The sequence below is a fragment of the Thunnus albacares genome, chromosome 1 (assembly GCF_914725855.1).
Source record: "Thunnus albacares chromosome 1, fThuAlb1.1, whole genome shotgun sequence".
NCBI lineage: Eukaryota > Metazoa > Chordata > Actinopteri > Scombriformes > Scombridae > Thunnus > Thunnus albacares.
The window spans coordinates 17,011,204-17,027,329 of NC_058106.1; the positions used below are offsets into that span (position 1 = coordinate 17,011,204).

At 40.1% G+C, this 16,126-nt stretch overlaps 1 protein-coding gene across 4 annotated transcripts in view; it reads right to left on the reverse strand.

Moving 5' to 3' along the window:
* Positions 1–1,154: 1,154 nt before the first annotated feature.
* The window catches only part of galnt2 (UDP-N-acetyl-alpha-D-galactosamine:polypeptide N-acetylgalactosaminyltransferase 2), a 61,087-nt gene continuing 46,115 nt past the window's right edge, over positions 1,155–16,126 (reverse strand). For 2 of the 4 annotated variants that reach the window (XM_044346512.1, XM_044346531.1), the window contains 7 exons: positions 15,993–16,096; positions 13,525–13,651; positions 10,002–10,094; positions 8,941–9,024; positions 8,511–8,664; positions 7,137–7,256; positions 1,155–7,013 (listed from right to left, as the gene is read on the reverse strand). In XM_044346512.1, the coding sequence (XP_044202447.1) occupies positions 6,858–7,013; positions 7,137–7,256; positions 8,511–8,664; positions 8,941–9,024; positions 10,002–10,094; positions 13,525–13,651; positions 15,993–16,096 (838 nt within the window). In that variant the 3' untranslated portion in view covers positions 1,155–6,857. The remainder of the gene's footprint in view (positions 7,014–7,136; positions 7,257–8,510; positions 8,665–8,940; positions 9,025–10,001; positions 10,095–13,524; positions 13,652–15,992; positions 16,097–16,126) is intronic. The other 2 variants (XM_044346522.1, XM_044346541.1) reach the window with 1 other exon arrangement.

The following is a 16,126-nucleotide window of genomic DNA, read 5'->3' on the forward strand; positions in this document are numbered from 1 at the left end:
GCCATGTAATGGATGTAGATGATTTGTGAAAATTAAAACCTGTAATCTATTTTTCTTTACCAATGGACTCATTAACATAAAGGAATTTTGTAGCAGAAGGATGATTTTCTGAGGTGCATATACAAAGGTCCAGATGCATGGCTGCATGACTGTGAAAACAAACCAACAGAAATGTCTATATACTGTATATCTGGGTGTGTCTGTGTGACTGAAATATATTTATTCATTACCATGAACCACTGAAGCAAAATACTTCACACTGTTGTAGTTTATATATATAAATGCATTTATTTAAGTTAATAATTTCTCCTCATTCAAAGTTGAATTTCTGCAGTATCTATAAAACAGGGAACAGTTAGAAGCGCTGTACAGTCTGACAACAAAACTAGGAACCTGCGGCTGAGTACACTGTGTAGATACAGACAGGTGACAAATTAAAGGAAAAACCAACATAAAGTGTCTTAGTAAGGTGTTGGGCCACCACATGCTAAAAGAACAGTTTCAATGCACCTCAGCATTGATTCTACAAGTATCTGAAAACCATTCTTACAAAAGATATTCCCTCATTTGGTGTTTTGATGATGGTAGTGGAGAGCGCTGTCTAACACGTTGGTCCAGAATCTCCCACAGGTATAGGGTTGAGATCTGGTGACTACGAAGGCCATAGCATATGATTCACATCATTTTTACACTCATCAAACCATTCAGTGACCCTTTGTGACCTCTGAATTGGTGCATTGTTATCCTAGAAGAGACCCCTCCCATCGGGATAGAAATGTTTCATCATAGGATAAAGGTGATCACTCAAAACAACTTTGTATTGATTTGCAGTGACCCTTCCCTCTAAGGGGACAAGTGGGCCCAAACCAGGCCAGCAAAATGCCCCCCATAGCATGACAGAGCCACTAGATCCCCTCACTGTAGTGGTCAAACATTCAGGCCTGTACCGTTCTCTTGGTGAACGCCACACATGCACTCATCCACTTGTTGAGAGTATGGTGAAGGATGACTCATCTGACCATATCACTTTTATCCACATCTCTGTAGACCAGTTTGGTTTTTGCACCACTGAACTCTCAAATGTGCATTCGCCTTCATAGTGAGGGGTTTATCCACTGCAACTCTACTATAACATCCCTCTGTAATCATTGACGGACAATCTGATCAAGTCCTGCATTGACATTATCAGTCACCTGAGGAAGAGTTGCTCTTCTGTTTTTCCTTACATATCACACTAATGCACAAGCATCACAGTCATCAAATGCGCGCTGTGGACCACAATTTAAACCGTTTACTGACGTCTTTCCCACAGATCTCAATGCAGATGTCACTTTAGTCACTGTTCTTATTGAAACACCAACCAGTTGAACAGTCTGTGTGACTGAAGCTCCTGCCATTCATGCCCCAACAATGACCCATCTTTCAAAGTCACTTAGATATTTTCCTCGTCATCTTGATATAAAATCAGAATCAACTGGGCCCGCTCAGCATATTATACATGCCACAGAGCATGATGGGATGTTAATTGCCCCATCCAGTACACCTGTGTGGAAGCATCTGTATTTGTTATGTTTCTCCACTCATTTACTCAGGTTTTTCCTTTGTCACCCATCTGTATGTACATACTGTACACACTGATGTAGGTATATACAAAAATATACACTTTTACATGTGTGCCCCCTCATGCCATAATCAGCCCCTCCAACCCCCCACCTCAATCAAGCCACATTCCTCTTCAAAAACACATTAGTTCATGTCCCTCCCTACTGATTATTGTTTCATCTGTTATAATTGGTCATTATTGGTTCATGAGACTTGTTTAGTATATTGTCTATGTGTATGTTAGGCCCATCTTATTCCCTGACTCACATATACACTGTTACAGTCACTCGTAGCAAAAGATGAAGCTGAGCTTAAACAGTCCTGAGCTGGATGTCTCAGCAGGGCTTTTCACATATCTGAGAGGGTCCTCTTCTGTAAATCCAAAAAGGATTTGAGGTGGGCTGAGAAGGGAGGATGTCCCTCTTGTTAGGACAAAACATGACATAACTCTTCACCCTGTTTAAGAGAAAAGATGAGCGAACACAAAGCTCCACCTTTACATCTCCTCTCTTAAATTCCATCAAATGAGTGTTTACCTCCAAAACACAGTGAGTATGAATGAAGTCCTACCGGCACAGTGTGGAAGATGCTCTTGTTCACTGACTGGTTTTCAGCTATACACCCCATTTTATAGCTAATTAAGAGTTGGTTCTGCATCTTCAATTTTGTCTGAACAGACACATTTTGCAAACATTTGGATGTGTTACATTTGTCACAAATGTAAATACATTAAATCAGGAGTCTGGGAGCTTTTTTCTCCTGGTCCATTATAAAACTGACACCAGATCAGCAGCTAAGAGCCACCCTCCACCTGGCCTTTCCTACAGGTTGAACTGAGACTAGAAGGAACAATGAAATATACAACATACTGTACGCAATGTGCACTCAACACAGGACTCATCCTGCGCGACTCGTCCTGTATTTCCAAAGACTTTTACCCCTTCTCATTCTTCCTCATACAGAAAAAGCAGGAAGGGACTTTGGCACATTGTGCTAAAGATGTAAACATTTAATCATCCAATCAAAATCAGGTGCTGGACTACTTAATTATTACAGTCATTATCATCTGTGTATAACATAAAAATAATAGAAAATAAAATAGCAAACTTTTCATCTTCACAAGAATAAGACTGGTTCAAAAAAGAAAAGGCTTTAAACAACATATCTGAACCATAGTAGCAGACAGTGTTGCCATGGTCACTCAGGTGTGTGCAGTTTGGTTCAAAAGCCTGTTCTGTGGCGTAAAAAGGCTTTTTTTCCAGCCCAGCCACATTAGCAGGGCTGAATTAACAGTTTATATAACAAAAGAAAGAACCAAACACAAAGAGAATGCAAAGAAAAAAGTTTGAAACTCTGGTGGGGTGCATCATAAGTTTACAACCTTGAGTCCTTTTTTCTTTCCTTTTCTGGTTCTCTAATTGTTACCACCAAAATAAGCAACAGTAGAGGGCGCTACACACCACTACAAACCTTTACGGACATGTTTGGTGAACCAGATGCTTTGAATGAAAATTTAATTCGAAAATGAAGACGTCCTAGAACTTACATAAATACTTTAGAGTTGTTGTGGTCACACCACACGACTGGAAGTCGGTAAAATGACACCAACTTATGAGTGTCCTGTATTTATTTATCTAGCCCATGACCAGATTGAGACATGACACACTCTTCTCGTACTAGTGAGGGAGATGTGAATGAACAACTATTAAAAACAATACTACCTGCACCCAAACTATCCCAGATAATACAATAACTCTCCATGTGTGAAAAGATGGAAGCATTCCTGCACACACATGTAAAATACACCTTTTGCTTTCATTTTTAAACTGTCTTTTGTTTCAGCCAGTTTGAAGGATTCGGGTTACATGTGTGCTGCACCGTGTAGCGGTCCAGGGGAAATGTGAATCAGGAGGCTGCCATCTTCACACACTTGGTCCACTAGAATGATGGACTGAGTGTCTGTCTTTTAGTGTTGTGTACTCTACCTGTGATTTGACTGTTAGGTCACACTGGCTGCACAATCAACTTAAATTCCAACCAACTCATCAACATTTACAATTATTGTTTTGCAACATTCTTTAGAAATTAAGACAACTAAAAAGAACTTTCATTCTCTTGAGCACTTTCCAAACACCTTTTCCAGTATTTGAACCCTAAATCAGATTTGGGCCTTTGAGTCTGGTCACCATGGCAACACACAACTTTCCTCACATCTACGCTCGCCTACGGGCGAGTCCCACTCTGGCCTCATACCCGCGGGTCCTGTGCCTCGCAGCACAATGCAGCAACCTATCAAGTCACAGGATAGGCTTTTCAACCAGCTGCAGTTTCAGCCGACCTTCTCAACTCATTTCACTTCGCTTACAGTTGGATGAATGTATAAGACAAGGCATTCAAAGGAACAAAATGGCAGAAAACAAGAAAACTGACAGCACAGCAAACATGAGCAGCTGTCTTTGTCAGATTTGATAGCTCAGTAAAAGTAAATAAAAAAAAAATCTATGGAACATTTATAAGGATGTGAGTGTGTGTTTGTGAGAGAGAGAGAGAGGAGAAAAGGAATATTTGACATTAAAGAACACTTGAGGCAGCAAATTCTTTCTAGAGTCAACTAGGAAATGGAGGATGTGATTTTTAGGCAATTTCTGTAACACAGTATATCTGTTCAGAGATGTTCGTGTTAATGTAGTTGCCTCAAAGCTGCCAAGTGATGAGTCGCCTCAAATTTAATCAAAATCAATTTCCCCAAACTCCACTGTCATTACTCATCAATGACTAACAGAAATGGTGTATAATAGCAGTGAATATGAACTGATGATGAAGACCAGGAGAGGCTGGTGGTGTATAAGTTACACAACAAGCATCAAGTAGACTTGAAAACAGATACATGTACCGTAAATGGTGTCAGTAACACTATCAAGTAACATGAAACTAAGAAGTGGCACAATGCTGTTTGGTGACATCCAGTTTGAAGAATACATTACAAAACATAAATGAGAGTGTTGTTCCGCTGAAGAAAAGTCGTTCGCCAAAATAACCCCAAGAAAAGTGTTCATATTTGTACTTTGTATCAGTAAAAGCTGAACAGTCCTGCTTGTGTAGTCAGAAAAGCCTGCACACGTCAAGCAGAAATAGTACAAACTGTAAAACCTTGTTTATTGCAGTTTAAAACTTCTGAACAGATGGCTTGTCTAACAGGCACAATGAACAAAGAAAATATGTTGATGCAAAACAACACTGGCTGAGTCAAACTGCAGGACCTTGTTGGCGATACTTGCAGCTAGAAAAAACTCTTCAGTATGTATGTGCGTGCACATTTCATACAGTTTGACTAGTCAGGACTTTTTAAACGAGACTTTTCTGCATGAGATCTATTCTACATCCTAACCAATACTTGATTTTTGAGGCAGATACCGATATCAATATCTGAGAGTTTAAATACTCTCTTCATACAATTCTCTTATATATTTTTTTGTTTTTAAAAGAATCAAAGAATTGTGACTGAGACCAAGCAGTACATTTTATAGCATGAAAATCAATTCATCATTGAATTCAGCATCAATCATTGTCATTGCTGTCTGATATATTAATAGTAACGTTTTCTAAATTACCTAAAACTTTTTTTGGCATTTCTGTACAACTCTTGTTACTTACTACTTATTACATACTGTCTGCAATAAGCTAATAACGGTCAATCTCTGATCTGTTCACAAGCTGAAATAAGCAAGGTTTTACTTTGTTACAGCTCCTCCTTATTATTCCTCACATTAGCCGCATATGAACACTGGTTTGTCCTTCTACTGCCAGCCCAGTGCAGGCAGGGGTGTTAAAAAGTGGGAAAACAACCATCTCACTCATGTTTATGGTAACAGAACTGTAAAAGATGTGGCATCTCATGGTGGTGATATTATAAATGTCACGATTATCTGTTTGCAGCCAACACCTGTTAGCTATAGAGAAGAAGCTGCAACATGAAACTCCTAAAATCCAGTTTGGGTGTGATTATAAGACAGTAACCCTCCTATAATGGCAATACAGACAGAGAAGATGTATGAACTGAACCAGTAAAGAAAATACATCTACTCGCTCCTCTGGTATTCCTGAAACACTAAACAAGTCCTGTTGAAATTTGGTTCAATTTTTCTTTTTTTTTTTTTTTTTCTTTCTGTGTATTGTTTCTTTAGAGACATAATGGTGTGGAAGCGAGGATGCTGCAGCAGCCAGTGCTACAGCCTGAAGACAAACAGTCAATCCTCAGGGTGGGCTTCGAGACACTCCCGCAGTTCCTCAGGAACTCCGCTTCCCAGGTCAAACTGGAGTCAGGCCCGAGCGCCAACAGGGAATCTCCTCCTTATTAACCCCTTCCCCTCCCCAAGTGCAGAGACTTCAGACCCAATTTGTAGGAAAAAAAAAAAACTGTAGAGAAAAACCAAGCAGAACACAGCATCTTTCTCTCCACCTCCTCTCTCTTCTCTGTTGATCCTGTAAACCAATGAGATTAAACGAGAGGAAAAGCTCGGGGAATAGAGTCCTTTTCTTCCGTTTACGACACTCTAAACAACCAAACCTCACAGAAACCACAACCTGAAGCCTCTGTCTGCCTTTACAGGCTCTAGCTCAGTGTGGAAAAACAACAATGAGAGAGCAACGGAGAGGTGTGACAACATCCGATTCTTTCAAGAACAACAACAATAACAAAAAAAAAAGCTCCTGCAAACTTCCACAGAGAATTAACAGTAAGAAATAAAAAATATTAATAAGAAAATAAAATAATTACAAAGTAAAAACATCAAAGAGTTCTATTTCACCAGCATTAAAGAAAGTATAAGAGAGAAAAAATAAAGATTTCACACATCATTTGCCTCTGGAACCATCAATGAAAAAACACTGAGGTATGTAGTTTGGATGGAAAGCCTCTTCATCGCTTTTATCCTCATCATGATCATCACCATCACCATCCAGCCACCAAATACAGTCAGTTTCCTGTTAACGCCATTATGGTCTACAAGCCCCTCCCCCAGTGGGCGTGGCTCTTTGTTTTTTTTCAGGGAGGGGTGAGGTGGGGGAGAGGGGTATAGACATGACTGGCTGCACCTCTGACTGAGGAGGAGGAGGAGGAGGAGGAGCAAGAAGGATCGATTTATCCGTCAAGTTTGTCTTTCTCCTCGAGTCTACATCCATCTTCTTATCCGTGTCTCAGAGTCTGTTGGTGTCTCTATCCATTGTCCAACTCTTCCCGGGGTCTGCAGCGCCCCCTATGATTGTAAATTGAGGGTGAACTTCCACTGTTGGTTGAGGCTGGGGCTGCAGACCTCCACAGTGAGTCCACCCATCCTGGCACTGCGGCTGTCCAGACAGAGGTTACTGCCCACGTGACGAAGCTTTGAGTTGGACTCAATCTGCTCCCATTTCTGGTGAGATAGGACATAAATATGATAATTACCGTGAAAGCGAAAAATACACCAGACGCGGTCTTGTTTTGTGATTTGCTCTCATTTAAAGATAAAAGTGTACAACAAGCATCAATGTTTCACCTGTCTGCTGTCGTTCTCTCGACAACCTTGTAGTTTGATGAGGGAGCCGGCTGTTCTGTCCACCACAGTCAGACACAAGTCCATGTGTTTGACTGACTTATCCTTGGTCAGGGCCCATTCCTTCACAAAAAGAAATGTAGATAAAATATGAGTATAAACATACAGTATCACAGATTTCACTTAATTTTTTAATCTACCTATAAAATAACTAAATATACAAACTAAAGAAACCATAAGTATTTAGTGAAAACAAAAACATTGACCAAAAAGTTTGCCTTAATTGTTTGTTGCTGCTGACTCATGAAACATTGGCGCTACAATGCCAAACATACAAGTGGAAATTTCAAATCTGTAGACATTTTAGCCGTTATTAAATTTCTTAAAATGCACATCACATTGTGGTAAGTTTCAGATAATGTCCACATATGAAATGACAGCTATTAATTATGATTAATATGATACGAAAACAATCAAATCAAAAGATATAAAAGATATTCAATCAGTTTGGTTAAATCTGAGGTTTGCCATCTTTACACAATCAAAAACAGGAACACCATCATTTTGTTACAGTATTTGCCACCATCTATGATTTGCATTTCACATTCAGAGTTTAACTTCTTAAAATGATAACAGCAGTGAAGTTGAGTGACTTCATATCAATATCTCTATTGAAGCATATCATACTCTACTCTATAATTACTTAACACCCACAGAGAGAAATGTGATCATACACCAAACATTGTCTCAAAACACGTGGTTTTACAAAACATATTGTCACTTTCATGTCTTTTTAACATCTTTGTTAGCTGTTGCAGCAAATTTCACTGCAAAGTTTAAAAAAAATAATAATAATAATTGAAAAAACAAAGTAGGTGGCGAACATTGTCAAATGATAAACCAGACATGTCAGGGCAATGATCTGTAACATAGTGACCCTGGTTTTCTCCTGTTAGTCATCTACACCTGTCGTTCTATTTCAGGAATGACTTTTTGAGAACCTGCAGACATTAACACACTGCTGCTACATTCCTACGTCCTCACACACACTCACACATTTACACATGTCCTCCACATCCAGAGTGCTCCAAGAAACCTTCACTGCCTCTCAGAAAAAATGTTAAATTCTGTATGCAAGTTGAGACTTTAATACACATGCAAATTTGCAGCTGCTGACCCTAATAAAAACCATTCAAGTGTGTAAAAACAAGGGTTCACTAATTTTTGAATGAACTTGGTTAAAGCTAAAGATGTGACCTCGTGTGTAAAATCAAACCTAAATGAGTTCAATCCTTTGACATACCCCGGTGTGCTCTCACCACAAGTGCCACCACCTGCCACCCAGGTGTCTCTAGAGCAATGATTAGACAAGCTGACCTGTATAAGTCGTCGTGGTAACGCTACCTGGTTTCCCCCTGCATTGTGGCATTCGTAGACGCCCACCACCCCATCAGCAAAATGACCCAGCGTGTCCAGACAGTTTCCTCCCTGCTGCAACGCTCCAAACGCTATATCCTGGTGATCTGGGACTCTGAAAACACACACACACACCACATAGTAAAACCTTTATGTCATCATGTCTGAAATTATTACAATGCAGACATACATTTATATAATGTAAGTGACAAATTGCTAACCTGCCAAAATTTAATAATGTGCTTGAGTCATAATTGCTACTAAGGGTTGGTCATTAGTGTCACCACAGCTGCAGTCCATGTTTTCCCAAATGAATGTCTCATTACATAATATTATGTATTTTGTCATACAATGTTACCTCATATTACATAAACTGCTCTCATTTCCTTACCGCAGTTCAGGGTAGACATTCTCCAGGTACCATTTGAATGGCTTACAGCCTAATCTCTTCTTCATCTCCATACGACTCTGGATACTGAGAGAGAGAGAGAGACAGACTGAGAGAATAAGAGGGTTGATCTTGTGGTTCTCAATGTGTTTGATTTGATTGAATTATAGCCCTACACAGGCATCCTGTAAGGGCAGAGATTAGATGCCCGGGGCATGTCTGAGACAGCATCCTTTGGGGGAAAATAACTGCTGAGGCTGGCACTGGAGGGAGATACCAAGAGTTCCCACAAGGTCACACAATAAGCATTTCATTTTGAGCTACAAAGTATGACTATGAGAGGGCTTCTTGTTGTGCAGAGTTTTCTGAAAAGTCTGAAAGTATGAAAAGCATGAAGCAGCAGAAAGCTATTATACAAATTTAAAAACGCCAAACACCAAAAACACTAAACTAATACATGGATCAAATAATACAATTAGAAACAAAATACAATTAAACAAAACCAGTAGGTTATGGTGTTCTTTACGTATAACTCCTACAACCCCAGCTAGGCCAGATGTTTCATTCCAAACACAAATGTCACAAGTGGAAAAGTCAAGAGATCACTGAAGTCACTAGGACTCATCCTTTGGGGAGCATGAACGTCTGTACAAAGTTTCATGGCAATCCATCTAATAGTTGTTGAGATATAAGTCTGGATGCTACATTAACTGACTACTAGTGACTAAAAACTCTGAAACTGTCCTGTCAAATATCCATTCACCCTTTTCATGGAGCTTTGCAATTAACTTGTGTTCACCATGTTCCTTCGTTTTGCCACATCCTGGTATATTTTAAAACTACTCCACTCAGCACATCAAATAATATTGCAGTCTTTTGATCGGTGCTTTTGAGCCACATTAACTGCTTCATGTCACTTCAATAAAAAGGGATAAATGGCTCCTTTTATAGCTGACATACTGCTAATTGACAGTCCAATTAATATGCCTATTCATGTGGCTGCCTTTGTAGTATTCTGATTTGGCTACATTAAGCCATCCAACTCCTGTAGGGTTCACACTTACTTTCCGTAGGGGACGTTTCTCGCTGAGGGGACAGCAGCATAGTAGAAGTTTTTATACTCATCCATCCACACCTCTGCTGCTCTCCGTGTGTTCCTGAGGAAGAGGTAAGAGAAGGAAAATGTGTGTGTGGCACCAGACAGACAGAAACACACACTCTCTCCTGCTCTCATGTCTCAGTTTTTCATACATCTCTACAGCCATAAGAGGGCAGAGTTCCTCTGGGCAGACAGACAAATGTGAATGTGTGTTTATTTTTCCAGTTTCTGTATTCAGTGGTCAACAGTCTGCGTTGCCGACCAACGCAAAGTGTTGACATGATGCCCAGTGACATTTTGACAGATTTCCATTTTTTCTGATGATGTAACTGACTACTGTGTGTCAACTGGAGTCAGAGTAAAACACAACTTGTTCATGTGTGTTTTCTAGATTACTGAATTCAAACTGGTTTATACTGGTTGTACTGTGTATTTTGATTGATTTACTGTTGCTACCTATGGGCCATTATATTGCACTGTTTTATACACCTAGCCATTTGTCTTGTTAAGTAGGATTTAGCTGCATAATTGTATGAGGTATAATAATTAAACCTGTATCATTAGACAGGCCCAAAGTGATGGTCATAGAACAGCTGAAGAAGTTGAGATTATAACTCGTCTTATTCTGCTCTAGACTGATACAGAACTTGTACAATGTGAGTCTTTTAAGTGTCACTGTGGTGAGTTTAGGGAAAGCTGCCTTACGTGGTTTCATCAAGGACACTGGACAAATATCTTTCTTTTTCTTCTACCAAGCAGACAATGTGCTGATCCGAGGCTCGTGTCAAGACACAAACTTAAGAAAAACCTACGACCATCAGTACTGGAATTTGTAGACCAGTGCAGGTAATTCAAAATTCAGATTCACTACAACTGAAGGTGACTCCAGGTGCTGTTTTAATATTGCAATAGTAGTTTAATATTCCAAGGTTCACTCCAGGATAACTTCATGCATGACATGTTTCTTTACTCTGGCAGAAGTCTGAAGTGAACTGGTGCAACCAGTCTGCCCTGTGCAGAAATATCTGTAGTTCATCTTGATCCACCTGCAATCCATCAACAGACAATGCACAGAAGGAATTTTATACGTGTCAGAAGAGGCTTTTCTTCATACTGATTGAAAGTTGGCCCTGTCTCAACATGTCCAGTATAACTTCTGGGAAATGATGCTCCCAGAGGAGCAACTATAATGTCATCCAAGCAGACAAAATAGGAGCTGTCTTGTAGCTCCCCGGGGTGACCACCTGCAGACAAAGGGAGGGTGTCTGGAGCTTTCTTCAGACTGAAGGGCAAAGTAATGAACTGAAGCGGCCCCAAAGCACGCATGAAGCTGTTCTGCATCGTTGAGGCTGATACATGAGAGCAGCACTGCGCCCATCAATTAATAAATTATGTCTTAAATTGTTGAGGAGGATTATGTCACCACTTAAGAGACTGTGTTCAGCTTTATGCAACTGACAAAAACATACTGGGAATGTGGACCAGAGGAGGCGCCTCAGATAAAATGGTCACATCCATAGCAACATGTCATAATAAGCTCTTATACTGTTTGATATAATGTTGACGTTCATACGTTTTCACAGGAGTCTATTCATACGACCCAGGCTCCATTCTTGAGGATCTAATTCATAGTTTGGAAGTATTAACCAAGTGGCAAGACAGTGAACTTTCGTTGTTCACTGTTGGATTAATTTGTACTTCATGAGCATCCCTGTTGGTCACATTCTTGCCTGCTACAGGCAGTAATAGTAGACTGCATTTGTCATTGAAAAGACATCACAACCATCTCAAAACAATGATGAGCTGATGACCCAGATACTTATTGGTCTATTATTCCCTACACTTCTTGTTTTTTCTTGTTTTCCCTCTGCTATGTACATCACTGGGAGGACCAGAGAAACCGCAGCCACTTTCAATTCCCTGTTATCTGTTTGTTGATCTACCCATAAGTTCTTAATCAGGGCCATGAGGGTTTGTCAGGCTTGTTGTTCCAGGAGTGGTTACTTGTGGTTGGAGTGTTTCAAAGCAGAGATCCATATCTTTCCATGTATCATGTTCCCCATTTACCGATGTTCAGTGATTATGTCGTCCCATTTATCAGCTCTCAGAACTGATCTTCCATATTTAAACATTGTTTTTTAATTGTCTGCGCTAGGCTTTAATCATGTAGCATGGGTTTAATTCTCAGAGCTGTGGTAAAACTCAATAATGTATGTTCCAGCGTTTACAACAGTGCTTGATGCAAGTGGCTTGAGTACCAAAATAACAGAAATCATTTCAGTATGAAGAGAAATGTGAGTGTTGCAGGGAGGGTGAGTAACCAACCCAAATGAAAAAAGATTATCAAAGAAAATCATTATTACAGTAAAAACATACCAAAATATAATTATTGGTTGAGATTTGCAATATTTTAAAACACTGATATTAGATTAGATGTCGCCTGCAGGGTTACAGTTATCATAATATTATGTTACAGCTAAAATGTTGAGAGAAGGTCCATTTAGTAGCTGTTCTGGAGTCTTTTATCATATCACATGATCTCCACCAGCAGATGGAGTTTGACCTATTGTCATGGAATTCAAAGAATAAAAAATTGAAGCATTTTGGGAAATTAGCTCTTTCTTACAGTGAGTTAGACGAGAAGACTGATACCACTCTCATATCTGTTTGTTTAATACAGCCAGCTACAGCCAGCAGCCAGTTAGCATAGCTGAGCACAAAAACTGGAAAAGTGAGAAACGGCTAGCCTGGCTCTGTTCAGAGGTAACAAAACCGTCCGATCATCTCATCGAACTCTCTGCAAGATGGTGAATAACCGCATTTCCCAAAATGTTGAACTTTTTGTTCAAGGACATCTCATGCATGTTGACTAAAAAGTTGAGATTCAAAGTTCATTCTTGACCTTGAAAATGGGCAAAAACAATCTCACCACATGGTCTATTTAGTAGCTGCTCTGGAGCTTTCAATCACATCACGTGATCTCCGAAAAAAATGGAAATTTCGACAATTACATGACAACTGGTCAAACTCCATCTGCAGCTAAATATCATGTGACAGCTACTAAATAGATCTTTGTCAACTGCTGTTTCCTGTGTCAAGAAGGAACTTCTAAACTTAAAGCTTAAACATCCTCTTTACCTGGTCTTAAAGATTGTACTGCAATGAAGTCACACCACTCAATTTAATAACTTGCTCTAGCTGAGAAAATCTTCCTGTATGTCTACCCCTACCTGGTCATCACATCCAATCATGATTAATTCTCAAAATTTAGTATGTAAATATTTTGTTGTTGTCGGTTATGCTACCCAAACATTAAGAACTAATAATGTCCTGAATGTCAATGTTATTAAAAGGAGGAGGTGCAGGATATCCAGGAGAGACAACACGAGTGGCAGGAACAGGACATCTGACTAAATAAATGTATGAGTGTGATGGGTGGACTCTTGGTGATTAATGAGTGTTCAACGGTCTGTGTGTGTTTGTGTTACCTTGCAAACACAGTCCCGCTGCCCCCAGGGAAGGTGTATGGATGTTGCTTTCTGAAGACGTGGCCAACTCTGCTGCACGGGATGATCTCCAGACTGCCACCACACTGCCACACACGAAACGAGATCTCTGAAACAAACAAACAAACGCGCGCACACGCACGCACACACACACACACACACACACACACACACACACACACACACACACGCACAGAGGTGATAAACACTTTGTTCCAACAAGCTGTTTCTATAAAAATATCACAGTTAATTAATGAAAGCAGAAAGATGTAAACGTTGATATTGTTAGATTCCCTCTCCACCATTGAATAAGTGTTGTCAAAATGAGCACACAAGTAAACCAATATCTGAATTGTCAACCCAGTTCTGAATCATTACACCTCCTAAAGAGAAGCATGAATCATTCAGTCCACTGTTTATTCTTAACGATTTCCAAAATGATTTCAAACAAAGGCAACAGGGAGACGCAGCTGTTATTATATCATTGTACTGTTTGCACATTATCTCTGTTTTCACTCAGTACAAACTTATTATCAAATTAACGCTCTCATTTCTCTAAGATAAACTGCACTCTGGAAGACTCTTTTACCCGGTTATGAAGGATTTTCTGTTAGTTGTCATATTCTTGGCGTGGAAACACAGATGATCTCATTACTAGATCACAGTGTGAGACGCATCCTTGGTGCTACTTTAGTATCTAATCTCATGGCAGGGTTTCATAAATGAGCAGAAATCTGTGGTTTTCTGAGCCTCATCACACAAACACACAAAAAATATGTCAGAAAGAAATTTCAAATATGTGCCTTTTTGAGACTAAAAGCATCTGGAAAAAAACTTAAGTCACCGTTTCACCTTCAGAGGCTGCTAGTCAGGGAGGAGGAAGGCAGAGATCAGATCATAACAGCAGCCAAACGTAATAATCGTTCATGTGTATAGTAGCTTTAGTTTCAGTTCAGTTTAGTCTTCAGTGTTTCCCACAAGTTGAGAAGTTACTTGTGGTGGTGGGTGGCATAGTGTGTGACGGACGGGATCAGTAATAAAAATAGTCAAACAAAAGTTTATGAATAACAAAGTTACAGAGTTCTTTGTAGGAGAATACAAAAAATTAAAAAATACTCAAGGTCCTCTTATTGGGAACATTTATAGAGCTTTCGCCCACGTCTTTCGGCCTTCATCAGTGGATGGAGTTTTTTCATACAGCTGATGTCTGCTTCTGGTTCACTGAGCCTCTTGTTCAGGGTCCTTGCTGTTTCACTGATGTAGTCTTCCTCACAGTTGTCACATGTGATGTCATGATGATGTCATACACCACTGCAGTCTTCCTCTCAGGAGGGTCCTGTCTTCAGAGTACCAGTAGTGATGTTAAGGTGTTGAATAGTTTGTGGTAAGTGCTGACTCCTTCACACTTGAAGACTCTCCTTAGATGTTTTGACAGTTCAGCCATGACAGAGAGTCCCACTGTAGCCTCGGTTCCTCCGCAAGATCTTTCCTCAGGGACTAAGAAACTTTTGAAGAACTCAGTTCCTTGACCTGCGTTTCCACCGTTGGGACCAGGGTCTAAATGAAGTTCTAGGGAGATTGTTTTACCCCGCAAAAAGTCCCTGCTGGAGGGGTAGTACTTTTCAAAAATACAGGAACTTTGAGGGCGGGGTTTGCAGGGATAACCATCACTGATTGGTCAAACACAACCAGCTGCTTCAACTTTTGTATCGTTTAATTCAGAATCAGAATCATTTTTATTGGCCAAGTATGTTTACACATTCCTGAGCTGGTGCAGGAAGTACATCCTCTGCTGGGCCATTTTTGATGACTGTGTTGATGTCGGACTCCCACTTGAGGTCCTGGGAGATTGTAGATCCCAGAAACCTGAAAGATCGCACAGCCAACACAGTGCTGTTGTGGATTCACAAAACAAGGAAGTGCTCTAGTATCGATTTAGGACCAGTTTAGGATGAGGGGACATTTCTCTTCTTTTGATAATGTTAAAAGTAAAGTTAGACTTTGTTGTTAGCTTCCCGACTCATTTTAAAAAAGATGAGAGAAACAGAGAGTGAGCGAGCTGACAGCATGAGTGAGAGAGCGAGAGAGACAGTGCAGCAGTGGTCGAGCGAGGAGAGGGAGCAGCGGTAGCAAGAACAAAGCCCGTGAACGAGAGAGATAAAATATTATTTTCTGACACTCGATAGATGATTTACTGTGGAAACAGACGCTCTTAGTTTCCTTTTCCTCCTCTGCATTTCTCCTTTTCATTCATTCAATACACCCAACTGTTTTGAATTTGGATTTTATCTACCTGGGCGGGTCTTAATCTACCTGGGTGGGCCGCCCAAGAAGCGACTGTATGGGAAACATTGGTCTCCCATTACTGTGTAATACTTAAATCTCCTAAACACCATCATCAGTCTACTGTGATTCTACTGAATTTGCATCTGTACAGTTGCAACACTCACCCAGGTTTTCTCCACCCCATACATCCATCATCATGTCATACTTCCCCAGCTGCTCAAAGTAGTCCTTATCCATGACAAATAAACCTCCTGCTATCATAGGAGTCCTGGAGGGGCAGAAAAAAGAGGGAGATTAG